Source organism: Ips typographus, linkage group LG4, assembly GCF_016097725.1.
Source record: "Ips typographus isolate SLU linkage group LG4, UJ_Ityp_2.0, whole genome shotgun sequence".
Taxonomy (NCBI): Eukaryota; Metazoa; Arthropoda; class Insecta; order Coleoptera; family Curculionidae; genus Ips; species Ips typographus.
The window spans coordinates 12,993,989-13,021,361 of NC_138425.1; the positions used below are offsets into that span (position 1 = coordinate 12,993,989).

Below are 27,373 nucleotides of genomic sequence, written 5' to 3' on the forward strand. Positions count from 1 at the left end.
CAATGTAAAATAAAGAAAGATACTACAAAATGAATAATGTCATACCCCCAGATGACATAATTGACAGTAGTGTAGGATCTAGCTTGGCGGCCATTTTTATAGGTTGTCGGCGGATTTTCTAAGAAAATTTTCACGTTTTCGTTGCGGTGAAATTTGCCATTATTTTTGCGCCAGCATTTTTTAAATGTAAAACGTTTCGGTGATTTTTTACTAAGAAATATGGCTCGGTACGGTCAAAGACCGGAAAACGCACTAAAACGTGCTAATGGTAAGTCAATATCCTACAGGCATATGGCCATTAATAATTTCTTATCTTAAATCCACTTTCAGAATTTATCGAAGTGGGTAAACCAGCACGGGCCTTGGACACCCTTCAGGAAGTCTTTAGGAACAAGAAATGGGCCTACAACTGGTCAGAATCTGTTTTGGAGCCCATCATGTTCAAGTACTTGGACCTGTGTGTGGAACTGAAAAAGTCACACATAGCAAAAGAGGGTCTGTTCCAGTACCGGAACATGTTCCAGTCAGTAAATGTAGGCTCTTTGGAGAATGTCATCAGAGGGTACTTGAGAATGGCTGAAGAGAAAACTGAAAATGCCAGAGAACAGTCAGCTCAAGCAGTGATTGATATAGATGACTTGGATAATTTGGCAACCCCAGAGAGTATCCTGCTTAGTGCAGTGTCTGGGGAAGATGCTCAAGATAGGTCAGACCGCACTATTTTAACTCCCTGGGTGAAATTCTTGTGGGAGTCTTATTGCCAATGTTTGGAGCTTCTAAGAACTAATGCTCATGTGGAAAATTTGTATCATGATATAGCCAGAATGGCTTTTCAATTTTGCTTAAAGTATAACAGGAAAACAGAATTTAGAAAGTTGTGTGACAAACTGAGGAAGCATCTGGAGGATATTTGTAAGTTGCCTGCTCAAGTTACTAATGTTTCCATGTCCAAGCCTGAAACTCAACAACTCAATCTGGAAACTAGGTAATTAATTATTATTTAAACCATTTCTGTATGATTTAACAGAATATTTACAGATTGCACCAGCTAGACTTTGCCATACAAATGGAATTATGGCAGGAAGCATACAAGGCTATTGAGGACATTAATAATTTAATGAATCTGTCCAAAAAGATGCCAGTACCCAAAACAATGGCTAATTATTATCAAAAGCTGGCCATGGTGTTTTGGAAGGCAGGCAACTATTTATTCCATGCAGCTGCTCTCTTTAAACTCTTACAGTTGAGCAAGGAGATGAAGAAAAACATCACCCAGGAGGAGTTGCAGAAAATGGCTTGCAGGTAAGGTTACATTTTGTAATTTCTAAATAAAATAAATATTTTCTGTGGTTTTATTTCAAGCTAAAAAGTTTGAAAATAGTCCCTACAACTTGCTTCAAGATAAACATGTTTATAATCTTTTATTTATTTGCAAACTTGTAAAAGCATATTTAAAGTTTTGTTATGGTAGCACATTGATTTACAGCAAACTATGTTGGTAGCCTTTTCAGTTTTGGAGGTACTGATTAGTTATTAGTGTTTCTGTTGTATCATGGTTACCTTTTCCAGAGGTTGTCTTGACAAGTTTCAGAGATATTTAAATCGTTTGTTGAAAACAAAGTAACAATTTTGGGGTCTGTGTCAGATTTGCACAGAATAATTCTTTGGTATTTTCCTGCAAAACTAAGTACATAAACCTATCAAATTATTGCTGTTTAACAAGTTATGACTATTTGTCATTTAAAAATAATGGAAGATACTGATACACACTAATAGACTTTCAAGAAACTACTATTAATTTTTTCAAAAGGGTTTTGGTTGCTACATTGGCTATCCCACTGCCATCAGCCCATCCGGAATTCGATCGTTTTATTGAAACAGACAAGTCACCATTAGAGAAAGCCCAAAGGTTGGCTATTCTGTTGGGGCTAATGCAACCACCAACTAGGGCTAGTCTTTTAAAAGATTTGGTGAGTTCTTACCAATACATTGAAAACAACAGAAATAGCATGAAAAAATTTATGTAGGTTCGTATAAACGTCGTTAATTTGGCAACGCCCCAGCTTCAAGACTTGTACAAATGGTTAGAGGTTGATTTTGACCCTTTAAGTTTGTGCCCTAGAGTTCATGCTGTGATCGAACAAATCCGATCAGGTAATTAAAATGTATAGTCTACTCATTCAGTTAGTCACCTTATAACTTATAGATGAAACTGGAGTTGCACTGCAGCAATATATACCAGCACTGCAAGATGTTACTTTGGTTCGCTTAGTTCGTCAAGTTGCTCAAGTTTACCAAACTATAGAGTTTGCCCGGCTAATAGAACTAGCAAAGTTTGCTACCCCTTTCCACTTAGAAAGACTCCTGGTGGACTGTGTAAGACACAATGACATGCAAATCCGCATAGACCATGGAAAACAGTGTATTCATTTCGGAATTGACTTGAGTGAGAGCCAAAGGGAGGACACTCCTGAAGGGCCAACATTACAAGTGATGCCCAGCGAACAGGTCAGAAACCAGCTGGTTAATATGTCTATTGTGCTGAATAAAGCAGTGAGTGTAATCAATCCCAACAAGAAGAAGGTTGAAAGAGAAAAACTTCGGTCTGTAATGGTTCAAAACTACCACGAAAACAAAGTTAAAGAACACCAAAAGATCTTGCAGAGACACAAGATTATTGAGGACCGAAAAGAATACATTGAAAGATTGAACACTGTACGCGAAGAAGAAGAACAGAAGCGATTGGAAGAAATTCAGCGGCAGCAACTGATGGCGGAACAAAAACGTCTGGAAGAAGAACGCCAAGAGCGCGAACGTAGACGCCACCAGAACGAAATAGAGCAAATCAAACACAGACATTTGCAGGAAAAATTACAGCAAATCAGCCAAACCGGCCACGGACAGAAAATTTTGAAGAAAATGGACGAGGACGACATTAAAAAACTGGATGCTGATCAAATTGCCGCCAAAGAGGCTGAAGAATTGCAGAAAGAACGTCGGGAGCTTCAAGCCAAATTGAAGTCGCAAGAAAAGAAAGTGGATTACTTTGAACGAGCCAAACGATTGGAAGAGATTCCTCTGCTTCAGGAAGTCTTAAAAGAAAAACAATTACAAGACGAACAGTTCTGGGAACAACAAGAGAAAGAACGCATCGCGGCCGCTATTGAAGAACGTAAATTGGCCGTGGCATCCAGGGATAGGCTAGCGCGCATGAAGGCTGAAAAGGATGAGTTCCTTGCTAAGCTGAAAAAAGAACGTCATTCGGTGTACGAAGAAAAACTGCAAGAATTTGAAAAAGTTTTGACGGAAGAACGTCGTAAGAGATTGGCGGAACGAAAGCTAAAAAGGAAGGAAGAGAGACGGGAAAAATGGCTGAGAGAGAAGAAGGAGGAAGAGGAACGTAAACGAGAAGAACAGAGGCAACGCGAAGAAGAGGAACGGTTGGCGCGCGAGGAAATGGAACGACAAGAACGAGCTGAAAAAGAACGTATCGAACGAGAGCAAAGAGAGAAGGAAGAGCGGGAGCGCAGGGAGATGTTAGAGCGTACCGCAGCCAAACAGCGAGCAAGAGAGGAGGAAATCGAACGCAAACTGCAGGAAGAAAGGGAAGGAGGAGCTAGAGAAGACAAATCTGCGGTATGGAGACGAGGGGAAAAAGAGTCTAAGAAGCCTGATTCGTCGTGGCGAGCAGCCGGCGCTGAAAAAGAAAGCGAAGACTCCAAAAAGGCGGAGCCATGGACCCCTAGTAAGTTATCACTTGAAGTGTGTTAATGACAGTTTTATAATGTGGTATAATTAGAACATCGCGTTAATCCTGAGTCTCAGTCGAGCTGGAGACGCGGTGACGCTGTTGAAAAGGAGAGGGACGCTTCCAGAGAGAGAGATAGACCCCGGTTTGAGGAGAGGGATAGAGAACGCCGCGAAATTACTCGAGGAGGTGGTGGTTTTGATAAGGGTCGTAGAGATGATCGTGACAGGGATAGAGGTATTACAAAATATTATTCAGAATAAAAATTGATACTCAAGAATATTTTTACAGGATTTGAACGTAGAGACAACCGGGACGGAGGTAGAAGAGACGATCGTGAAGGAGGCGGTAGAGGAGGCTTTGACCGCGATAGAGATGGTGACAGGTCACGTGGATTTGAATCTAGTCGGTTCGAGCGCAAGGATGACCGAAGGTTTGATTCATTCATAATTTGTACGTTTCATAACCAAAACGTTGTATTTGTATGTAGTAAACCATCCGACTCGTGGCGTCGTCCTAATGAAGATTCTCGACGAGGACCGCCTCCATCTAGAGGTGGGCCTCCTCGTGAAGGCGGTTCCGAATGGCGTAAAGACGGAGGTGGAACTCCACGAAGAGAGGAGCCGATAAGACGTGGAGGTGATGAGAGAGACAGAAAGGGAGGAGACCGTGCAGATGAGCGTAGAGCACCCGTCGAAGAGAAACGGGCACCACCTAAAGAAAAACGCAAGTTTTTGTCTTATTAATAACGATAATTTTGAATAATCTGTCCATTTTAGCTCAAGAATCCCAGCCACAAGCCGAAGTTGAAGAAGGTTGGACCACTAAAGTACGTCGTCGCTAAATACGGGTCTGCTTTATATACCTATTTTAATTTTTTTTACTATATAATTAACAATTAAACTGGTGTTTGCTTTACGGTTTTATTATAACTAGAGTAGGTGCTTTATGTATATTTAGCCCCACACCATTATCAGTTTGCTTTTTTTTCGTTTATTCCTAATAAACAATTTCATGATACCTTAACAATTTTTTTGATTTTATTTGCAGAACCCATTAATTCGTTACATCAGAATAATTGTGGTTAAACTTAAACAATAATACCATACTACAGTATAATGTATGTATAAACACATTCAGTCTTGAAATATAACCTGTTTTTAGAAAAACCGCCCCTCTCTGTATAGTTTCCAAGAGATTTATACAACGCTAATTAGTTATGAATTCCATCAGTGGCGTATCTTCGAGGATTAAAGAGGCGATTTACCGAATATACAGTACTTTCAAGTTTTCTACGCACTGTACATTTATTAAAAATAGAAAATCCTTGTGGCATTCTTCTTATTTACCAACGGGTGTGCACAAAGTACTACAACTGAAACGAGGAAGCGCAATGCGCACATTGACGCCATCACTGGCACGCTATTTTCCAAAACAAGTGAATAAGTTTATGGAACGCAGACACGTTTTATAATCTAGCCATTTACTTTCCAATCCGTCGAAATGAACGTTGAATGGTTTATCGAAGCAAACAGTATCGGTAGGTTAGTACGCTAAATCAGTTTCAAGCGCGTAAATATTCACCCTGTAGTAGTAGAGAATTTATTTGTAGTGGACACATTTAACGGGCAACTGGAGTAAACTAACCGATGATGAATTCGGAATTGAACAGGGAAGTGTTTGAAAAATTGGGTAAGTTGTTATAAATGTTTGTTTTATAAACGCTAATTATTATTGTACACATCCTCGTCGTTTATTTATTTTTTTGTGCTTAATAACGAAAGTTCGAATACCAGTTCGTACCGTGGTACCAAAAACAATGAAAAAATTGTACAATAAGCGAAATTTGTGTAAGAACAAACCAACTGTGAAAGTATTACTAATCAATTTGCCATGCAATTATGTTTGACGCTTATCTTTTTATAGGGGAAATTTCGTCACTATATATTAGTTTTTATCTTATAATGCATTATTTACTGTTATATTACTAATTGCAAAAAGACATTTGTTAAATAATAATCACAAAGTTTAATGTACCGTTTTATCGCTTTAGGGATTTTCCCACAAAATCCATTTACTTTATTGTATAAACAACTACGCAAAATAAGTAGGGCGAAGCAGTTAATAGAATTTATTCAACAAAACTTCATAAAAATACTCATACTTTTGTTACAGTAAACGAATCCACTACAGACATTTCCCTGACGGAAATACTGGAAGATGAATCACATCAAGTGGAAACTGTAGTCATATTTGTAATAGTGGTGGTTCTAGTCATTACCCTAATATTTGTTTTGGCTGTATTTATCGACTGTAGGCAACAGTGAGTATGACGCATTTAAAAACTTGCTGGATATTTATTATATTGCACTTTTCTTCATAAATTAATTGACCTTCACCAATCTCCATTTAAATAAAATACACGTTTTTCACAGTGGTTGTTATGTAACTAAATAGTTGACCATGAAATTTTAGGAAAATTATCGAGTCCAACAATAAGAAAAGATCGCTGAGGAGAGTCAGGCGCAAAATTCAGAAATCCTTACCTAAGATGCCTTCAATAGGGGAGAGTGCATCCAAAGAGGATCAGGAAAGTATTGTGGTTAATATGGAGGTGGAACCTACCACATCAACTAGCGAATCACATGTAGTATAAGTCTTTAAATTGTCGAAAAAGAGGCGGAATTTCAAAGAAACCTACATACATAATACTTTTATATGCCACATTATTTACATTCCATATTCCAACTTTTGAGTTTTGTATTTTCATATTACATTGCAAATAATGTAAAAAAAGCTGTCTATAACTATAAATACTGAGAACACTATGTATATACCTAGAAAGTAAGTAAGAAAGATCTGTATATAAAATAAACATGATATAAAAACAAAATAGTTTATTGTTGGAGTGGTTAAGCATGCAAGTATTCTACATTTAAGTACTTGAGAATCAAACTTACTTCTGTAGAAGAAAAGTAAAATAAACAATTATCTAGTTAAGGTTTTCTGTAAAAATCCATCATCATATAAAAGCAAAATCTATATTAAAACAAGTTAGTAATGCACTGTTAAAAATAATATTAGCTAGTGCATTAAAATACACAAACTTAAGTGTTACATTTAAATATTTGTGAAGCATTAACAAAGTAAGAATGAATAACTAATACAAAAATTATATAAAACTCAAATGACAGGCTTTTAAACTTTTTTGCCTACTTTTTATTTGTTAGAGCTTTAATTCTTGTATCTAAATTTACAATATTCTGATTAATGTCATTTAGATTCATGGCAAAACTCTCTTGTACTCCTTGCAACAAGGTTTTGTTGTTCTGAACATTGCCTTCTATTTCAGACTGGATCAGCTCAACTTGAGTTAAAGTCTTGGCAAACTCAGATGCTAAAAGGTTAAAACTTACAATACAATTTAACTTTAATTTAAAATATACCTTTAGTATGTAGTGCCTCTAGTGAAATAAGTCTTTCCACAGTTTGGGGTAAAAGCTGAGTGATATTTTCACTATTTTTTAACAATTCATAAAGTTCCAAAATCTAGAAATTTTACAAACAAATTAACATAAGTTTGATTAACTGTTTCAACTTACCATTTTGTCTTTTTCCTCATCTTGCTGTAGTTCCTTTTTCTTTTGGCTTATAGCATCAAGTTTTTGAGACAGTGCAGATAGTCTTCCTTCAATATGATCAAGCTGTGAAGAATCCAGCAAACTTGCTGTGGCACTTAAATACTGTGCAGCTTCCAGCAAACTACCTAAAAATAACAACTTTTAAAACTCTCTTACACCTCCAAACTTTGGTTACTTACCTTTATTAGTTGCTGTGGTCAATCTTGATAATTTATCAGATGAAGCACCTAAAACTGATTCCAATTTGTGCAGCCTGCTTTCCAATTCAGCCACACGAGCAGTTTGTTGCAATTTGGCCTGTTCAGGTCTGTACTTGAACTGATATATTATACTGTCTTCAGTGGCATTGGTTTCAGCTTCAGGTTTTTCATTAATTTTCTTTTTAAACTGTTCTAGTTGAGATAACAGTTTCCTAAAATAATTCACTTTACCCATTACCAATGCATATAAAATAGGATACTACTTTATTTGTGCTCCTTCAGGATCAGAGATTTTTTGCACAACTTCCTCTCCAAGTGTCTCTTCTAATTTAAGGTCTGCTAGCAGCTTCAAAGATTGTTCTACTTGTTCAGTAGGAACTAAACAATCCAACTGAGCATCATCCTTGTCTTTACCCAGACTATTCACTTCTTCCAACAACTCTTTCATTTCACATTGTAATCTCTGGTATTTTTGAATAGGGGTTTCTTTCTGGCCTAAGCAATTGACAAAATGCAAACCAGTTTCAATGTGATGTTCTTAAAGTTACCTTGTCCAGCAAGTTCCCAGTCACCACTTCTAGCATCATAGCCAGTTCGAACTCTCTTGACCACTTTCTCAGAGAAATCAGCATTGGAGGCATTTAAAAATTTGCCTTTAAACTTGTTGTACGCTTCTTCCGATGAAATGTGAATTCTTTCGATTGGTTCATTCTCGGGTTCGTAAAAATTGTCCGCCTGTTCCGATTCCGGTAAATCTGTAGTTTCGTAAATGTCAGGTTCATCCTGAGCCTTTAAAAAATGTTTACCATGTTAGTTTCATGTATAATCAGTTGTTTTTAATGTCTTACAATTCCAGGTAGGTCAGCGTATTTAGGATTGGCCATTATTACTGTCTATAATGCAAAGTAAATTTTATTTATTGTTGTATTTAACAATCTGAAAAATAATTGAATATTTTGTAATTGGTGACTAAACTGACACTGACGTAAAAAACTTAACCCAACTTTTTAAATCGACTGTTGACAGTATGCGTTTTTTCTTTCTAGTCCACCGGCACCGCCTTCTTTACAAGAAAGCCTAGAATCACCGCCTTCTTTACAAGAAAGCCTAGAATGTCATTTTAATGGCGGCGTTATCGGATTTTTTTTTGTACACAAACCTATGGAGATGCAGTAGAAAATATGTTTTTTTTTATTTTTTCGTGTAGTTGATTAGAAGTTGTGAGTGAAAAATCAAAGAACGCTTCATTCCTGATCCAGATATGTATAGATATGGCTTTTTATATCCAATAAAGTCCAGCCAAAGCAAGTTTGGTTAGAACCCTTTGTCTTGGAAAGTACAACAAACTAATGTAAAAACTGCTCAATCAAAGAAAATTTGGAAATCCTTGAATCTAGGTAAGCAAAACTGGTAAATGGGTTTTATATTATTACCAAGACCTTTCTTTTAAAATGTAAATGTGCCAATAGAACTTCTAAAAGCTGTCCTGTTTCTTCAGAGTAAACCTTTGTTGCTCTCAAAATGCAGGCGGCCTCAAAATGTAACTCACATAAGTCACATACCAATGTATGTAAGAGGCAATAAGTTTACTGAATGAGAAAGCATATTGTACTTACCACTGAGTATTGTGTTGGAGTAAAATCATTCCACTTCAAAGCTTTCAACCACTGTTGGGTTCGAGCAGGGTCTTTTGGAAAGTAAAAGACTGACACTTTTGGGCCTTTCACCAAATTGCTTTTAGAAATTTGGCAAACAACCAGTGGACGGCATAGTGTAGAGGCAATAGAATTTAAGTTAAAAAACCAACCACAAATTATAGAACAATGAAGGAACAATAACAATAGTGATAACACAATAAAATGAACACAAACTACACTTTCACTAGAACAATAAACATATAAACAACAATTACTTTGGCAAGTAATCCCAAGTCTTGAGTTTAAACCTTAAAAATTAATTTAATCATCGAAAAACTCAATTTCCACAATACAAACAAATGCAAACTGTCAATCCCATATTTCGGCCATATTGGAATTTTTGGCATGCACCTTCTTGGCTTTCTTGTACAGAGGGCGGTGTCTAGTCGCGTGAGCTAGTTTTGACTATCCTTATCTTTTACCTTAACTTGTAATGTATCAGATAAAGACAGCTATACGGTTATGTTACGTTATGCAACCCCCACAGCATTTTACTGTCACGATTATTTCAAGATGGCGCTACAACTCCATTTTGTTGACACTGACAGTACAGCTGTCCGCCACATAAAATAAATCAATAAATTTAGCTGCACCGTCTTCAAAGCAATTCCTATTAAATACATCGATTCGGCAATGGATATTAACAAAAAACATGTCCAGCGTAATTTGTGTTAGGTGCAATAAGGCGGGCAAAATTATCCGTGTTTCGGTCTTCGCGAATCGGGCACCTGTCAAAAGCCGAAATTCCACTTTGGTATCCTTGGTGACAGCCTAGCAACGGGTACAACAACATAGCAACTTCAGGTAAATCCTAATCATTCCAATATATTTTTTTTTTAATAAACTGATCCAGTTTGGTTCCTAGTCTTAAAGCTGGATTGAAGGCTTTTTGTTGGGTTTTCTCATTTAAAAATTCAGTCCAATTTGATAGTCCAATAGCTCCTTCTTTGTACCAAATTTTGACATTTTATCAATGCATTTTTTTCACTAAAATGGCCTCTTTATAGGTACCTTGTTTTTCTTTACAATTTACAAGTAGAACACACTAATATCAGTCAGCATGTTAGGACCCCTGTTGCAGGGAAAGGTCATTTTCTTATCTTGATTAAGGCTCCCCATTAATAGAATTCAACAAAATTACTCTTTGATGGCAAGAGAAAGGAGCTAAATTGGTAATTGGGCTCCAGTTTAACTAACCTAAGGTTATCAGAATAATGTCAAGGTTAATTTTTAAGAAACCCTCCTACCCTCTTGTTTTGTCTCAATTATTAACAAAGTCTCATAATTTATGGCCAATTGCACCAACATTTGAATGTGACAAGACAGGTGCAAAATGTTACAGTCAAACCAGTTAAAGTTAACTAAGCTTAAAGTATAGTTGGTGCATTTGGTCATTAGTTGTACCTATTAAATTATTATTTTATGTGGGGCTGGGGAGTATTTTGTGATATCTAGAGACACAGAAAAGTTTAAACAGAAGAATTTTGTTCCTTTCATTAAATTGCAAATTGCTTGAACTGTTTAAGCTATAAGTTTTGTTTAAAAATACATTTCAACCATCGCAGGATCTAAATTATGATTACAAAAGGGTGAATGAGGTGAATTACCTAGAAATGCTCTTAAAGCTCATTTTACCACCATTCTCTAGTTACTCATGAGCAGAATACACTACCCTTACATAGAACTTGCCAATGGAAACTGTTTTAAATCTAGTTCTAGCCAAGGTTCTAGCTAAGTAGAGCTTTGAAAGTTTCAGGCCAGATACAAAATGTCTTAGTCTCAAGATAACTGAACTATTGAACATGTTAGTGCAACCAGTCATTGGAGTTTCCAAACCAGTGTTTTTGGTGTGCACATATCTATAATGTTTCTGTATGATATGGTATTAGGCCTTCACCTGTTTCTCAAGATGCTAAAAAAAGGGTTGTAACCACCATGATAAATGTGGTCTATTTTTATGGCATATTCTCTGTCTGCCTATTAAGTGGACACTACAATATAACTTACATCATTTGATCAGTTGTTCTCTCTTCATTTTGCACTTACATGTGTTTTAGTACAGCTCCACATCCAAATATCCAGCTTATAAACGAAAGTTTTACATTTAAAACGCCAGTTTTATCTACCTGGCAGATTTTTCGTTCAGGTCAACACATTGATTTCGTTGAATCCGCGCTCGTTGAAAGTGAAACTCCCCAGGCGTTGCTATGGCGTGTCGTTATAGTGATACACCTTCTCGGCTGACTTCTCCCGGCGCTGACAAAAGAGATTACATGGACCCGTAGGTAGAGCCGACTGATTACAATTAAGAAATTCTATATAATATTGTCAACGAGGTGTATTATTGCGCTTCATATCGAGTGTCGTTTTCCAACTTATTATTGGGTGGCGCTTATTGTTAGTCGCCTGTTTTGGTTCTTTCAATAGGTTTCACCTGAATGCTTTCAGAACATCACTCGACCTCATTTTGAAAATATTCAAGCAGCAAAAGCAAGCAAAAACTCTACAACTCAACTATAAAACATCATACTTAATTCACAATACAAACAAAAGAAAGGTTTTCTGAATCTATTTGATATTTTCCAAAAAACAAAAGACGTATTTTGGAGTCAGTGTTTACTGGAGTGTCTACATTGCCTGTCTCATGCCTCATCGCCTGGCCTATGTTACTACAGCTTAAAATACAGGTTAATATTGTCGCCAAAATACCCCTTAAACTTGTGGCAGAAAGGAGTGGAAATGACAGTGTCAATTATTTTCAGAAGACAGTAAAAACCAACTTTCAAATTCTAACCTAACCTTTGGCTTTACGTGACGTATGTCACTCAGGGGTGCCATTACTACCTTCTGACGTTCATAACATACATGCACTTAATATACAACATTTTTTATTGGCACCGACAATATAACAACAGCAGCAGTACCAAGGGAACATATCACTCGCTATGTTGGTAACAGTTATACGACGTGACGTTTTAATTCTGGGTCACGTCATTGAACAAACTAATAGGCAACTTGTCGCAAATTAAGTATTTTTCTCTAAAACCCCAAGTTTCTGAGATATGGCAATTTTGAACCAATGGCGTTAAGGCACCCTGGCAATTAATAATTTGTTGTATTATTGTTTATTGATTCGTTGCGTTGGTCACATCCATGACATTAAGTACGGCCCTGTAAACAAAGGTGGGACTCAAAAAACAAAAATTTCGGTGTCACCCAGTGTTAGGATTAGACATGCCCACCCTAAACGTTTCCATGTCCCGCAGCTTACGAATGACTCACGGTAATCATTATCCTTCACCAGGTGGATGAATTTGTACTTTTCTGATCTTTGGGCCAATTAAGCGCGACTTGCACCCTATTTAATTCCACCTCGAAAAAGGGGTGGTTTTCGTAATCGGGCCGACAGGTGAACCGTGCCGGAAGTATTGGTACATTTTCGATTAAATTTGATGCCAAAACTGTTGGACAAATTCTGAAATTTTATTCAAACAATATGTAAGAATTTAATATTTAATCAAGTTTTTGTTTTTGATGAGAAACCAAGTATTAAACATTAACCGTTACTTTTTGATACCCTGTACACGTGAACCAGTCTCCCCTATAGCTAGTCACGTGCCGCAACGTTTTTTTTTTCCGGTATTACGTACCTGATATTACAACCGAGTGTTTCATGAGGGTGCATTTGGTCGGTCAGGTTGCATTACGTTCTGTTTTTTGTTCCACGATGAACATGTAGAAAGTGCAGTGAAGACTAAAGTGTTTTACGGTAAAGACATAGTTTTCCGAGCTCAATTATAATGAACAAATCTCAACTATTTCCCTATATGACATCTTTCCTCGTTTATTACAAGTAAAATTCCCATCCATTAGTGTTCTCATCGAAACTCGAAAAGTATCATCGCTACGTCGGCCCATATTAAAATTCAGCGTATTGTTCCCCTCGTCCAGCATCCCTTATCCCGTTGGTCGTTTCAGGGAACGGCGGGAGTATCCCTGGTGACGTCCCCATGGCAACCGCAGCTCGATTTGCGGCCGGAGGCGGCAGCAGCCCGCCCACACCTGCTCCTGCATCTACGCCTCCCGAACAGCCTCATCCGACTCAGCTCATCGTTTTGCCGGCCAGTTTGCATCAGGTAATTTACGGTTTTATTTAGTGATTTCTTTGCTCTGTCAAAAGGAAAAAAAATTCGAAAAAAAAAAGAAAATCGTTTTGGTGTTTACATTATTTCGGAAAACTCCTGACTACCACAGAGAAATCAATTACAGGTAAGAATTGATCAGTGTCCAGTAATCATAAAATCTTTGCAGAACGTACTGTTTAAATTTTAGTACAGAACAACTCATTTACCTAAGTTTTTGAATATTTAATATCAATTTAATAGCAATTTGTACAGGGTTGCTCCTTATATTTAGACAACTTGTGACGACTTTATTTTAGCAGGTATATTATAGTTCTTCTCTTAAATCACCAGAAAATATTATTGAATAAAATAAAATACCATGACAAAAGTGAAAAATATACATGGGACACCATGTATATTTTTGGATTGTACTGTACAGAGTGGCCTAATTTGCTTAAGAAATTTAAAAATCAAAAAGGCGTTGCCGGGGTCTTTTTTCAAGGCAGAATTTCGCTACCGTCTTTTGTTTTCTTGTAATTGTCAAATTTTGAATTTTCGACATTTTGGACAAGTCCCTGTTATTATGAGAGTTTGGTGAAAATAGCTTTTACATTATTAAGGCACTTTTTTACGTAGATTACGATTATGTTAATATTACCATAGATTCACTATTTTTTGAGTTTTGAACTAAACTTCTACTTTTTTAAATACGAGTCATATTTTATTTTTACCGCATCAGAAAGATTATTTTTTTCCCTTTAAAATGACCTATAACAAGTATGGTTTGGGAAATTTTGGATAGTCATTTTTAAAAAACATTTTCGGTAAATATGTCATAGCAATGAAGTAATAATATTCGCTTATCAACATTAAATAGAAAGATGGTCAATCTAGTAGGTCAGGGACTCTTTCGAACGATTATGGAATAGCACAAGGTAGCATTATAGGGCCGATCCTCTTTGTAATCTTCATAAACGACTTGTATTCGGTAGCAGATGAACCATGGCAAACTATTATTAACTATGCCGATGACACCAACTTGTTGATTGGAGACAAAAATAGTTTGAACCTAGTAAGCAATAGTCAATATTTAACGTCTAAAATTGAAGCATGGTTTGCTGATAACGGCGTAATTTTGAACGCAGAGAAAACTGATTTAGTCCTGTTCAGGACAAAACAATCAAACTTTGGTAAACTGGAAGGACTCCCGATTGTCGGAAAAGACATAACAGTATCTGAAAACACGAGGTTCCTAGGGGTTTATCTGGATGAGAACCTTGACTGGTCTTTTCATTTGGATAAACTCTTGAAAACTTTGGGAACTATCTGCTACGGAATACGATTCACTGGTAAATATCTAAGTGAGCAATGTCTAAAAATTCTGTATAGCGCCAATTTTGAATCCAGACTGAAGTATGGTATTATGTTCTGGGGCCGAGATGGTAGGGTTCAGAACATTTTTATTGCTCAAAAACGAGTTATGAGAATAATTAAAAAAATGTATTATCGGCAATCATGTAGAAACACTTTCAGGTCAATGGAACTAATGACAGTATACGCTCTGTATATACAGTGCGTTTTTTTTAACGCGCAACATAGGATTTTACGTGTTAAATTTTTAAGCTTATGTTGGACCATGTTATTTTGGAACTACAGGTATAAAACTTGGAAGATGTGTCTTCAGTACCATGAAGCTTAAGTAAGACCACCAATTCGGTCTAAAAAGTGTTTCCAAATTAGCAAAAAGTCATCTTTTTTGGAACATATTTTATCTTTCCATATTCCCTGTATGTATGTTTACCTGCTATCTGCCCTGTCAGTATCAAAAACAACACCTACCATACATACAGGGAGTATAAATCTTTTCGAAAGAAGATGACTTTTTGCTAGTTTTTAAACACTTTTTAGACCGAATTGGTGGTTGTACTTAAGCTTCAGGGTACTAAAGACACACTTGTCAAGTTTTACACCTGTAGTTCAAAAATAACATGGTCTAACATGGGCTTAAAAATTTAACACGTGAAATCCTATGTTGCGCGTTAAAAAAAACGCACTGTATATGAATGCTTAATGTTCTTTTTCAACAACAGAAGTTTATTTTTTCAGAATCCACAGGTAAACAAATATAATACAAGATTAACCCATCAAATTATGTATCCAACACACCGGCTGCAAATAACAGAAAAAACTCCCCACTATATGTGTATAAAGCTCTTCAATAAGTTACCTATGGATATTAAAACAATTGTGAGTAACCAAAAATTTAAAAGGGAGCTAAAAAAGTTATTAATTCAATTGGAACCCTATCATCTCGACGATTACCTAAACATGTAGAGGTTGAACTCTCCTGTATTGAATGAGTATACTATATCATAAGTATAATAATATACCTAAGTAGTCTTTCTTTTGCTGACGCAATTTCATTTTATTGTATACGTTGTTTATGACAATCTTGAAATAAAGTTACTATTTCTAAAAAAATAAAATAAAAGAGTTACAAATATAACAAGTGTTCAAACGTTCCTGCATTATTATTAATGCATAAGTGACATCTTTTAGAAACACTTCGAAGTTCGAATTGCGTTATTTATATGAATATTTGAAATTGAAGTTAAGCAACGCAAAAAATTGTTAAGTAACCCGTCCTACCTATTGCCTGTATGTTTATATAAATTGTCTTTTAAGTGGCTTCCATAAAAAATCCATAGGTGTTTAATCCGGTGATTTTTGTGTAAAAATTTGTTCGAAACCATAGTTAATCTTTCAAAAATAATCTTTCTACTGAGGTAATAAAAATAAAATATGACTCGTATTTAAAAAAGTTTAGTTCAGAACTCAAAAAATAGTGAATCTAAGAAAGTAATATTAACATAATCGTAAAAAAGTGCCTTAATAATGTAAAAACTATTTCACCAAACTCTCATAAAAACGAAGTTACAGAGACTTGTTCAAAATGTCGAAAATTGAAAACTTGACAATTACAAGAAAACAAAAGACGATAATGAAATTCTGCTTGCGTTATCGAACTCATCTTGAAAAAGAACCCTCGTAACGCCTTTTTGATTTTTAAATTTCTTAAGAGGGTTCTGGCAGTGTCCATATAAGTACATGAAAAATCACAGTTGAAGTAAAACTTGTGATGAGAGAAGAACGACATCTAAACACAAATTTGCATCAATCATTTTACTTTACAATCCTACCAGAGGGTTTAATAAAATGTTACTAAATAGGTTTTGTTTGTAATTTTCATATTAAAAGTTCGATTATCATAATTTGTGACCATATGATACACATTTGTTTTTAAAAGCCTATGGGCGTGTTCCATATCTGGAAGGGCTTTGAGTATGAGGATACGTAGAATTATGCAAGACATCTTTATACGAATTTAACGTTAAAAAGATGGGGTAAAAGGAGAAATTTAAAATGTTAGCATTTGTCAATTTTGAGTACATGGGCAGCATTTGCGTAAAACCAATGACCAATCACAAACTGCGAACAGTGCAGGCTAGACATCTTTACATTGTTTTTAATTAGACTGGTGTTTTTAGTTTAGCTTCTTGAAAATTCGTAACGAAACCTATTTACAGGGTACAACTGGTGGAACGTTAGTAAACGGCGTTCCCGTCTTAGCTTTGGAACAGACTGGAGAATCGAGCAACGAAAGCGTCACAAACGGTGACCAAGAGGCTGAACCCCCAGAGGACCCTATCGCAACCACACCACCTCATTTTATAACAGTCACAGGTAAAGCTTTTTTAGTCAAAGTTAAGTAAGCCAAATCCCTACTTAAGATTGTTTATTAGACAGAAACGAAAAAAGAATATTATATTGCTTTACTCAAATAAGTCACTTTTTCTGAATGAGAAAACATAGAGCAACGTTTATGATAAGCATTAAGGTCTGCAATAATTTTCATTTTGTGGTTTTCAAAGCAAAAATATGGTCTTTTCAGATTTCAAATTTTCAAATGATTTTTTTTAGCAACACTAAGGGTAAGTCCACATGTGCAGTATTTGCGTACTGTTGTAGTTGGTACTGCACAAACTGTACCCAGTGTGTTGAGATTTACGCAAATACTAGCACATGTCTAGACTATTAGACTAGAAATTTTCGGTGTTGACACATTCGTAACTTGCTTTTTTGAATGTGTCTGAATCTGAAGATAATCACACAAAACTGTATCCAAACTAAATGGAAGTAATCTATTTACGCTTCGACGCACACAAGCAAATACTTAACGAAATAACCAATGATCAAATAAGACTTTTTATGACGTATCGATAATCTGATATGCTCAGGTGAATGACGTGCGTCAGACACGTGTCCAATCAACCATACCTAAGCTGATAGGTATTGTCGGGCAAACGCAACATACATAAGAGGGGGTTTGTAATTCTCAGGGTGTGCGTCCCATAGAGAGGGGAGAGGATAGGGAATTGCAATCAAGTAAAATCAAGGGGTATTTTTTGTAATTATTACCAAACGCCCGGCTCTATTTGATAGGCCAGGTAGTTGGTTAATTCTTGATAATTGAGAGGGGTCGATTTCAAAGGACTGAACCGGTAGTAATAATCTCGGAAGGGATTATGTTTATTAGTTGCTGATGGAACGATTCGCGTAATTTAAATTGGATCTGGTCGCTTATAAGAGTTCGTACATGTCGAAATAAATTGCAAAAAGAAAAATCATTTATTTTTTTAATTTAAAGAAATTATAATTTTATTCCTGGATTAATGCATCGTTTCTAAATATTGAAATTTCTGACTTAATTTAGTTGCTGAAGGAGACGCAGTGGCTTCACATCAAAGCTACCATATTCAGTATGTGGAACAGGAAATTTATGCCTCACAGACCAATGGCGGTCAACCTCAAATGTAAGTTGATAATATAGTTAGCAGTGATAGGATAGTTGAACCGACAATATATTCAAACTAACCGTGCAATTGCCTGAAAAGAGGAACAAATAATAAATTTGATGGTTATCACGTTACCGATGCATAATTTCTGTTTGCTAAACGTATTCTCTATTTTTTTAAACAAACAATTACATATTATTATAACTGTGGCAACTGTCTTATTAAACTTGCATTTTATGAGTTATCGTAATGTTGGTTGCCTATCTGTCGCGCGCTACATCAACGCAAGTGCCATGGAAACAATTGCCGGTGCCAAATTGGTTGTCTAGGCAACGATCGGTGACAAAGGTGAAGTTTGGACTTAATTTGCAACAATAATTCAAAACTTTCCGGTTTTTGTTGTTTTGTCGGGTTGTTATGAACGAATTCGATGAGGCCCAGTTATTTTGGTGAGTTTTATGTTTGACACTGCTTGAAAACGTAAATTTAGCGGTCAAAATTATAACGGACGGTTGCCGTTGGTGTGTTGCTTCAGAAACCGCACCGTAAAGGTGGTAACGCGGAGTTTTTAATTTGTTTTTCTATGAGTTCAAGTTTTGGTGTAAGTTTTTCCTGAATTTGGTTGTGCAAATTCCATATTTTATCCACCATGTACACAGCGCAAGCTCGATCATTTGATCCGTTCGTTTTGCCGCTCTATGGAATGAGTAGAGCGAATGTTACGTCACTATGATGTAATTTGACAAAACCTTGGCTTGACCACCTGTCAAATTCCGCCATCATGACGTCACATCTTCTATCCTAGGCCGCATTCGTTTTTACGCTTCATGGAGCGAGCAGAGCTTTTTTGACGTCACAATGACGTAATTTGACAGTTGTTCTAATAAATTATGATTTTGCTAAATTACGTCATCGTGACGTCAAAAACGCTGTGCTCGCTCCATGGAGCTTGAAAACGAATGCGGCCCCAGCTTTATATTGGCGTTTCAAGATAAGAGATACTCCCTCTGGTAATCAGTTTTGAAAACAGTTTTCAGCTTTCATTTATTTTCAATATGAAGTGACAGTGTCATATTATTTATAGTAGAAGGCAATATATCGGCCGATGCACGTCATTGACGTTTAACGCGCCTCGTTGCCAGATGTTTAGTTTTTTCATTAAAACACGAACTTTACATAGATTTTGTTTTTATTTACTTCTTATATAGAAGTTGACGCAGTTTTTTAACAGAGAATTTTGAATTTGAGAAAATTGAATATTAGTCAATATTGAGTTTTTTTTGTCTCTCTCTGTAAACAGTTTTTAGTCAAGTCATCAACAACAAAAACAAAAACAGGAAACGGTCAACTAGCAATCTGGCAACAACGCACACAAACGTCGAGATCGAGAAGGTCACGTTTGTGTCAAAATTGCGTTCAGTTAATAAGCGCGTGTTAGAAAGAGAGCGCTACAGGTCGCAACTAATCGCTAAGCAATACGAATGCATTTTCAAAACGTCAACTCACTGATGACGTGTATCGCTCCCATTAGTGCCCTGGACCATATAATGTTAGGTTAGATATACCTGTTGCTCGATTTTAGTTCAACTGGAGCTGCGATCTTATATTAAACGCCAATAGCGCTGAAACGAACCAGGGCTGAATAGATTAGATTCTTAACTTTATTTTTGATCTTCACATTTTTCTTCCATTGATCTAAACTCTAAAAAAAAAGATAATAGTTTCAAGTAACAGTTATCAAGAGAATTTGTTTATAGGGCTTATCCTGTATACACTGTGGGGGATTCCACGACCCTTTACCCCATAGCAAACGCCGGGCCAAACAACCAATATTATGCCGCACCCGTGTCTAACACCGCCGGTAATGCTACAACAGCCGTTACCGGGACAACTGTGGGTTATTCCACGACAACGGGACAGTACGTAGTTCAGCATGCCGTTGATCCGGAATCTTTGATTCCTACTACTCGGATCGGTCCACAAACCGCAAGCGCTGTAAGTGTGGACTAGCAGTTTTTCTTGTGATATTAATATACTACTAACTCAATGTGGATGTGGTTGGATTTGTGGCATGAACTAATTTTTCTATACTAACTTGGCTGCTCAGGAGTACGCGGCAGCAACTAGCGCCGCTCAACCAACAGGTCAAGTGGTGGCGGTTACTTCCAACGGTGATGACCTGGGTTCGACTTTAGTTCACGCTACTAGGGTTTCCCCCGCTACTGTAAGTCCCTATTGTCTCCCTTCCCGCTTTTTTTTTTTCAATAAAAAGTAGTAGTATGTTTGTTTTGCATTAACCCCCTGCTGTTGTAAAGTTTTTTTTAATTTTTTTGTGTTTAGACCGTTTTTTACCGCAATAGCTTCAAATTAATGAGTTTGCAGGTTCAGTGGTTGTTGGAAAATTACGAAACGGCCGAAGGAGTTTCGTTGCCTCGTTCTACTCTTTACGCTCATTATTTGAGGCATTGTTCAGAGCACAAGTTGGAGCCTGTAAACGCAGCTTCGTTTGGCAAGTTGATACGTTCTGTCTTTTTAGGTTTGAGGACCAGACGTTTAGGAACCAGGTATGTGGTACTAGTTTAAAAAGCCTTTCAACTAATTATTACAAATTTGTTAATACAGAGGCAACTCCAAGTATCACTACTATGGAATCCGGGTAAAACCAGGGTCACCGTTAATGAGTATCGAGGACTCGTCCAATCGAGTGGTGTTAAACTCGAACTCCTCTTCAGGAAAAGCTCAGGGCACAATCCGTCCTTTTAAGCGCAACTCGGACTCGTCGGACAGTCAAAGTTCGAACGGGACACTGTTACAGCACGCTGCTTATTTAGGGGACGGCAGCAATGCTATCCCCGCCTTTCCCGATATTCAATTTACCGAAGCTTTGCCGGACGATTGTGGTTTTGAGGACGTCGATACTTTAAAGTAAGTTAACTAATTTAGGGATGGGATTTCGATCTAATTTGGTGGTTTAGGTCGATATACAGGGAACACTTGGAGGCCTTTTTGGATGCCATACTTAGTTTGGAGTTTAATACGGTGGAGTCTTTGTGGCGTGAGTTTTGGCGGTCACAGTACAACAATAATGGGGACGAGTGCGAGGAGGAAAAATATTTATCAAAGTACGTGATTAAGAGATTTTTAGGAGGGTACATTAATAAGAAGCAACTTTTACAGATCAAAGTTGTTTTCTTTGTGCTCATTGGAGCCGGTGCAACTGTTTATGAAGCAGGTCGACCTAGTCTTTTATCAGAACTTGATCCAGGTTTTAGTTCCTGACGTTTTGAAGCCCATTCCTGCCACTCTTACTCAGTCTATAAGGAATTTTGCTAAAAGTTTGTTATATCAAACCAGTTATTTAAATAGAACGTTTTCATTCATCCTGCTTTAGATCTAGAAAGTTGGCTGACCAATGCGATGGGCAGAGCTCCCCAAGCCATGCTTCAAATCAAATTAACTGCAGTATCAGCGTTCAGTTCAAGTTTACGTCGGTACACGTCATTGAATCATTTAGCGCAGGCGGCTCGGGCTGTTTTGCACAACGGCAATCAGATCGGACAAATGTTGGCCGATTTAAACCGAGTTGATTTTCACAGCGTTAGAGAACAAGCTTCATGGGTAAGAACATCTTTTGTATGATAATCCTCTTATCTCATTTCACTATACAAAGATTGATTAAAAAAAATGTCAGGTTGTTTTGACGTCTAATCAGTTTCGTAAATAAACACCGTGAATGATCTTAAATACTGTTCTCGCGGTCTGAGTTTACCCGTGCGTCATCCCCCTGTGATTTAGAAGTAGACATGCATTATTGACTTCATCCTTGTCTATTGTTCACTTTCAGAAAAGGTAAATATCTAAGTGAATGTCTTCCAAAAAAAACATTTACTGATTAGCGCTTCTATTTCAGTCATTGTCAGTTTGACAACTATCGAAATTTATTTGATTTGTTTACTATTAATTCTTTTCCGTTTCTTTGTGTTGTTAATCATTTATAAAGTTTTCTATTTACCACACCACCACAGTTCTTTTAAGAGCTATTGTTTCTATGCTTTTAACAGCCTGTAAGTACTTTCATAATATTATTATTAATATTTTTATTTTTTTTATGTCGGCTGTCACGATCTAACCAAAATTGGCACAATTACTAACCTGTTTTTAAAAAAAAGTGGGAGTGTCTATTATGGTTTTTATTTAGCCAATTGGTTTTTCCTAAATTCGAAATTACTTACTATTACAGTATTTTTTTAAAAAATGCCTGGAAAAATTCTCCACAGACAAGCCCAGCAGTTAATTCTTAACCTTTTTGAATATTTTGAATTGGAAAAAACTAATGGAGGACCTTTAGAAGCTTTATCATCTGTTCAGGAAGAAAATAAGAAATTTTATGACCTTACATATTCTTACTGATGTATTTTTTTTGATACTAGAAGGTTGTAGCTGCTTTGAACAAGTAATCTTATGATTTCCTCACCTAGAAAACCTAAATCGAGACGTTATCGACGGGTCAAGACCACTGATTTATCTAAAAGCATTAAAATGGATGTTTGAAATACATTATATATGATATGTACAACGATAGTATGTTAATAATAGTAAAATATATCTACTTTTGTAAGAAACATCTATTAACATTTCATTGTTTCCAGAGACTGAGATTTTTGGGTTGCCTTATAGATTTTTCATAAAAATTTCTTCAAACATATTAATAATAAACTCATAGAAAAAATAAAATAAGCGTCTAAAATGTTTTCCAGCGGGTTTAAAATAAAATAAGTGGATTGCAACCTGAAAATGAGATATGAGATACTACAGCATCACTCAGAATGTCTTATTAAATTTTTAATTTGTTGTATTTATTTTAGAGAAACATGTAACCATCCAGAACCTAAATCAAGAGCTTAAAGTTAAAGAAATACTACATATTGGTGATACATCTCTGCGAATTTTGGTAAATAAATTAGGTTTCAAATTTAGACGGAATTCTATGATCCAAACGGAGACTTCTCATAAATAAAAATTGTTATTTCGGTCAAGATATTTTTGATCTGCTTTGGTATAAGGTTGTTTTAGTGCAAATTTGCAGCCATAGATCTCTACTTTCTGACTGACAATACATGCAAAATTTTAAACGTGACGAAGCTTTAGACACGCCCTTTTCTATAATATGAACACAACAGGTTTGTTGACGAAAAATTGATTTGATTAATATGATTATAAATGACGTAGCCTTCGTGACGTACGGGTAAACTCACTCCGCGAGAACAGTAGACCAGTTTTGTGTTCAAAATGCCGTTCAGGTATAGTGAAAGAAACAAATCTCTATATCAAAACTTCATAGACTTTCAAAAGTAAAAAGTGGCTTGAAAAATTCATATAGCCAGAATCTTCTAGGGTCATTTTGAAACTCTCCTCGTCAACCTTCCTAGAATTGTTTTAAATTACCGGAGGCCTCTAGGGCCATTTTGAAAGTTTCATAGTCATGCTATTGAATTGGCACAGGTTTAGAGGACCGTTTGATCTACTAAATTGAACTGGGAACCTTCTAAAAAGTTCCAGTGCCCTTTACAAGTGTCTTAAACCTTGCCATAACTGTTTCAAATTCCCAGAGGCATTTAGGACCATTTTGAAAGTTTTATAGACCTCTAAATGCTATTGAAAACCTTTCAAAAAATACTAGAGACCTCTACAAGAACTTGAACAAGTCAAAATCAAAATACTAAAATAAAACATTGTTTAAGGTATGCCAGTGTGATAACGAGATCGTGTCTAGGTTCGAAAACGATTTTAAATTGACTTTGCAACAGCAAAATTCTTTGGAACAGTGGGCATCTTGGCTGAAAAACGTGGTCAAAAGCGCGTTGAAACCCTACGAGGGTCGACCAAGTTTTTCTAAGGCCGCCAGGCAATTTCTTTTGAAATGGAGCTTTTATAGGTAAGCCTCTAGTTAAACGCAAATATCACACGGCTGGTTCTGGATTAAAAAACTTACAGCTCAATGGTAATAAGAGATTTGACTCTAAGATCGGCTGCCAGTTTTGGATCATTCCACTTGATCCGTCTCCTCTACGATGAGTACATGTTTTACCTGATCGAGCACCAGGTGGCCGAGGCCACTGGCGTCGTTCCTATTGCTGTTATTTTAGAAGGCATAGTGAGTGTTCACAAATTGTTCTAATTTATTTACTCTACAAGTTATCCTGCAACAGAAGCAAGACGCATTGCACAACAGTTTAAGCGTTTACGGAAGCAACGATGTCAGCAGCGACGGGGCCACGTTACGCGTTGCCAAAGTGGAATGCGTCAGTCCTACTGAACACTTAACAAAACGTCATAAGATCAGTTAGTTCCTGGAGGATGACAACTTTAGTGTTGCTGGTGGTAATGTTAGGTTAAATTTTCATTTATAATGCGGCGATTTTAAGTTTCTGTGGTTTATGAAAAGTCGACTTAATTTCGCCGTTTTGATACAATCGATGTGTTCTTTTTTTTTTGTTGTTGTTTTTTCTTAGTATTTTAAAATGTTGCACTTTTTGTTATTAATTTATTATGTGACTGCACGCTAGTAACAGTTTTAATATGACTCTTTTTATTAATTAGTTACTTAATGAAATTATATAGTCTGCCTTACCATGTGCAACTTCTCTCTGGGATATGATTTATTGCATGCAAATCGAGTACTATTTTTGTACATTATTTGACAGCCCGAATTTCAATTGTCATTTTTAAGTAAAAGGAAAGTCGGGGTAAAGATGTTCCTTTTTGATAAGTAAAAAGGTCCTACCTTGCTTGCAATACTATTTACTTGAGAATATTATTTAATAACGTTGATTTGTTCAAACTGTTTTGAGACCTCTTTGCTTATCATTTTAGTCGTGCAATTGTTGACTTAACTAAACTTACTTAAATGCATGCAGGCACAAAGGAATTGTGACTGAACTAACCTATAAAACTAAATAACTTTATAAATACTTTATCGTATCATTGAAGATTAAAACGATTTTATATTAAATTTTTATTAATAATTATCAACATCAGAAATGTACTAATTCCTTCATAAAACCTTAGTTACTAATAATATGTTAGTTACGAAGGACAACAGGTTTGATAACAGAATAATATTACAAGAACTTTTCATTATTATTCAAAACAATGTTTTGACAGTTTTCAAACTTAACGGATACTCCACTGCCTTTGGAGTCCACGATCATATTTATGTCTTCTGAAGGCTGATTAATGGCCGAGTATGCATTCCTCTCCATTTCATCCGGTTCCCTAGGGCTTAATCCACTGCCGGAGATATCGCCGATTTGAATTTTGCGAGTAATGGAAACTTTCTTGGACACACTTTCTTCTAGATACCCTCTAGCAGCCGTTGATTCCCATCCATCAAGTTCTTGTAAATTTAATATATCCCCTCCAGCATTAACAATAAAATTTCCCGAAGTTCTTCTAACGCAGTGACCAGTATATTAGGATTTTCAAATGAAAGATACTCAGCTATTTTTTGAAGTAGTTTAGCGAAGAAATGAATTCCGCAGGGCTGTACTGTACATTTTCCTTTTCTATATGATAGAAACAATCTTCGGTGAGTAACATGGGCTGGCCTTAACAATGCACACTTTTTAAATAGAAGCACAGGATTGACTTTGCCCTAAGATACTATCGCGAACGTCCGTTTCTTGTGGGTTTTGGAGTCGGGAATAGTATAACAATCAGCTTGTCCTCTAAAACGTCAACATCTTCCGTGGTCATTTTAGTTAGTTCATTGGTTCGGCAGGCTCCTCCAATTCCAATTAGATAGGCCACTTTTAACATCAAAAACTCCCTGTCTGGAGCAGAACGTACAAATTCGTTGATTTGTTCTCTTGTAAATACCTTTGATTTTTTTGCTCTATATCCGACGTTTTTCTTCTTGATAAAGCGCCGATTTCCACTCTTTCCTTCAATTCTAAGGTCACTCGTAACATGGAATATTTTGGCCATAAGGACGAAGAAAAATATGCTGCAGCGAGTTTTGCAAAATATGCTAGCAACACCGTTTCTTCTGCACCTCGAAATTGTGCTTGTTTTGGCCACACATAAAACTGTTCATATTCTTTCTCATACTGGACTTTTCCGGAAGCAAGTTCAACCTTATAGTGTTGGCCCTTTATCAAAATTTTGCATGATTTTAATGCGGACAACAAAAATTAAATGACATAAAATTTTGTTGATTTTGTTTTCGCATCGCCGTTGCCAATGATACGATAAAGCTTTGAATGTAACTCGATTATTAGGAATTTAACACCGTCTCGGACTATTATAATAATCCCGTTACATTAATAGCTATAATACTACTCTTATTTTACCGCATTATCTCTGTGTTAGGTGGTAGTGATAGGTATTTAATAAAACAAAAATCTTGTAGCTTATGTGTATTTCTCGCGATTAAAGTGAAAAAAGACATTGTGAGGATGCCTACGGAATTACAATCAAGACTATAACGAAACTACTTTAATTAAAAAGAAATCACAATCAAAATATCTGACTAAACACTGTAAATAGTTTATATTATTGCTCAAAAGTGTAATCCATCCATTGCGTGAGACATATAAGAAATATCTCAGTAGATATCAATTGTTCCAGGGTAAGCCTGTAATAAATTATTCCTGTTTGTCAGTACAAGTAAGTGTGTTTTCTAAACCAAAGTTTCAGAGGTAATTTTGCTACATTTTATATATCTATAGTGTGCAAATGAGTGCTTTTAAATGTGAATTGCGGACTACGATTACGGTTTATTTATGTATTCAAAATGGTTTCCAAAGAGTTAGAAATGATTAAAGTTTACTTTCCTTACAATAATATTTATTATTATACTATATTGTTATTCTTAAGGAGCACTGTATTAAAGTTTAGTGTTAAATACCTAAATGTATATCTATGTATTTTTGTAGATGTCACAAAAGTATCGCGGGTTTGAGCATATTTTGGTCTAAATAATAATAATATGACAGCCGCTTTTCCAGGATTGAACGTTTGATCACCTTGTAAATGGCCCGACAATTCGTTTTTTTTATTTTTTTTTCCTGTAAAAATTCGTTCAATAAATGCTAGTCTTGTTCAAA

The 27,373-nt window shown here is 36.1% G+C and overlaps 4 protein-coding genes across 8 annotated transcripts; 3 read left to right on the forward strand and 1 right to left on the reverse strand.

The window, feature by feature from the left end:
- The first annotated feature begins 74 nt into the window (after positions 1 to 74).
- On the forward strand, positions 75 to 4,777 carry eIF3a (eukaryotic translation initiation factor 3 subunit a). Its single transcript, XM_081977208.1, has 10 exons — positions 75 to 268; positions 331 to 985; positions 1,039 to 1,302; positions 1,811 to 1,970; positions 2,028 to 2,154; positions 2,207 to 3,745; positions 3,800 to 3,985; positions 4,040 to 4,181; positions 4,239 to 4,474; positions 4,528 to 4,777. The coding sequence occupies exons 1-10, from the start codon at positions 220 to 222 to the stop codon at positions 4,590 to 4,592; spliced, it is 3,423 nt and encodes a 1,140-aa protein (XP_081833334.1). The 5' UTR covers positions 75 to 219; the 3' UTR covers positions 4,593 to 4,777.
- Positions 4,778 to 5,133: 356 nt separating this feature from the next.
- On the forward strand, positions 5,134 to 6,641 carry LOC145727610 (uncharacterized). 3 transcript variants are annotated; one of them, XM_081977294.1, is made up of 4 exons: positions 5,134 to 5,292; positions 5,361 to 5,440; positions 5,924 to 6,071; positions 6,224 to 6,641. In XM_081977294.1, exons 2-4 carry the CDS (start codon positions 5,398 to 5,400, stop codon positions 6,402 to 6,404), a joined length of 372 nt encoding a protein of 123 aa, XP_081833420.1. In that variant the 5' UTR covers positions 5,134 to 5,292; positions 5,361 to 5,397; the 3' UTR covers positions 6,405 to 6,641. The 3 variants fall into 3 exon arrangements, with proteins under 3 accessions (XP_081833420.1, XP_081833419.1, XP_081833422.1); XM_081977293.1 differs by having other exon boundaries at positions 5,136 to 5,292; positions 5,343 to 5,440; XM_081977296.1 differs by having other exon boundaries at positions 5,137 to 5,288.
- A 129-nt stretch (positions 6,642 to 6,770) lies between these two features.
- DCTN2-p50 (dynactin subunit 2) lies at positions 6,771 to 8,598 on the reverse strand. Its single transcript, XM_081977261.1, has 7 exons — positions 8,438 to 8,598; positions 8,138 to 8,378; positions 7,853 to 8,084; positions 7,569 to 7,801; positions 7,351 to 7,514; positions 7,195 to 7,297; positions 6,771 to 7,145 (listed from the first exon to the last, which is right to left on the reverse strand). The coding sequence occupies exons 1-7, from the start codon at positions 8,471 to 8,473 to the stop codon at positions 6,961 to 6,963; spliced, it is 1,194 nt and encodes a 397-aa protein (XP_081833387.1). The 5' UTR covers positions 8,474 to 8,598; the 3' UTR covers positions 6,771 to 6,960.
- Positions 8,599 to 9,863: 1,265 nt separating this feature from the next.
- Rfx (regulatory transcription factor Rfx) lies at positions 9,864 to 27,373 on the forward strand. Of its 3 annotated transcripts, XM_081977227.1 has the most exons (14): positions 9,864 to 10,090; positions 13,265 to 13,422; positions 16,998 to 17,154; positions 18,185 to 18,284; positions 20,024 to 20,261; positions 20,374 to 20,490; positions 20,649 to 20,830; positions 20,889 to 21,191; positions 21,242 to 21,388; positions 21,444 to 21,601; positions 21,658 to 21,884; positions 24,008 to 24,201; positions 24,261 to 24,420; positions 24,476 to 27,373. In XM_081977227.1, exons 2-14 carry the CDS (start codon positions 13,297 to 13,299, stop codon positions 24,611 to 24,613), a joined length of 2,247 nt encoding a protein of 748 aa, XP_081833353.1. In that variant the 5' UTR covers positions 9,864 to 10,090; positions 13,265 to 13,296; the 3' UTR covers positions 24,614 to 27,373. The 3 variants fall into 3 exon arrangements, with proteins under 3 accessions (XP_081833353.1, XP_081833355.1, XP_081833356.1); XM_081977229.1 differs by lacking the exon at positions 20,374 to 20,490; XM_081977230.1 differs by lacking the exons at positions 9,864 to 10,090; positions 13,265 to 13,422; positions 16,998 to 17,154; positions 18,185 to 18,284 and adding an exon at positions 18,589 to 18,715.

What these genes read in the sequence shown, in the direction of transcription:
- eIF3a (XM_081977208.1), top strand. Translation starts at nt 220, where the DNA reads ATGGCTCGGTACGGTCAAAGACCGGAAAACGCACTAAAACGTGCTAAT. An exon ending in GATCGAACAAATCCGATCAG is followed by an intron (nt 2,155 to 2,206) that starts GTAATTAAAATG and finishes TATAACTTATAG; the next exon opens with ATGAAACTGGAGTTGCACTG. An exon ending in GAGCGCAAGGATGACCGAAG is followed by an intron (nt 4,182 to 4,238) that starts GTTTGATTCATT and finishes ATTTGTATGTAG; the next exon opens with TAAACCATCCGACTCGTGGC.
- LOC145727610 (XM_081977294.1), top strand. Translation starts at nt 5,398, where the DNA reads ATGATGAATTCGGAATTGAACAGGGAAGTGTTTGAAAAATTGG. An exon ending in GGAAGTGTTTGAAAAATTGG is followed by an intron (nt 5,441 to 5,923) that starts GTAAGTTGTTAT and finishes CTTTTGTTACAG; the next exon opens with TAAACGAATCCACTACAGAC. An exon ending in TTTATCGACTGTAGGCAACA is followed by an intron (nt 6,072 to 6,223) that starts GTGAGTATGACG and finishes ATGAAATTTTAG; the next exon opens with GAAAATTATCGAGTCCAACA.
- DCTN2-p50 (XM_081977261.1), bottom strand. Translation starts at nt 8,473, where the DNA reads ATGGCCAATCCTAAATACGCTGACCTACCTGGAATT. An exon ending in ACGCTGACCTACCTGGAATT is followed by an intron (nt 8,379 to 8,437) that starts GTAAGACATTAA and finishes CATTTTTTAAAG; the next exon opens with GCTCAGGATGAACCTGACAT. An exon ending in AGAGGCACTACATACTAAAG is followed by an intron (nt 7,146 to 7,194) that starts GTATATTTTAAA and finishes TTAACCTTTTAG; the next exon opens with CATCTGAGTTTGCCAAGACT.
- Rfx (XM_081977227.1), top strand. Translation starts at nt 13,297, where the DNA reads ATGGCAACCGCAGCTCGATTTGCGGCCGGAGGCGGCAGCAGCCCGCCC. An exon ending in TGCCGGCCAGTTTGCATCAG is followed by an intron (nt 13,423 to 16,997) that starts GTAATTTACGGT and finishes ACCTATTTACAG; the next exon opens with GGTACAACTGGTGGAACGTT. An exon ending in ACCAGACGTTTAGGAACCAG is followed by an intron (nt 20,831 to 20,888) that starts GTATGTGGTACT and finishes TTGTTAATACAG; the next exon opens with AGGCAACTCCAAGTATCACT.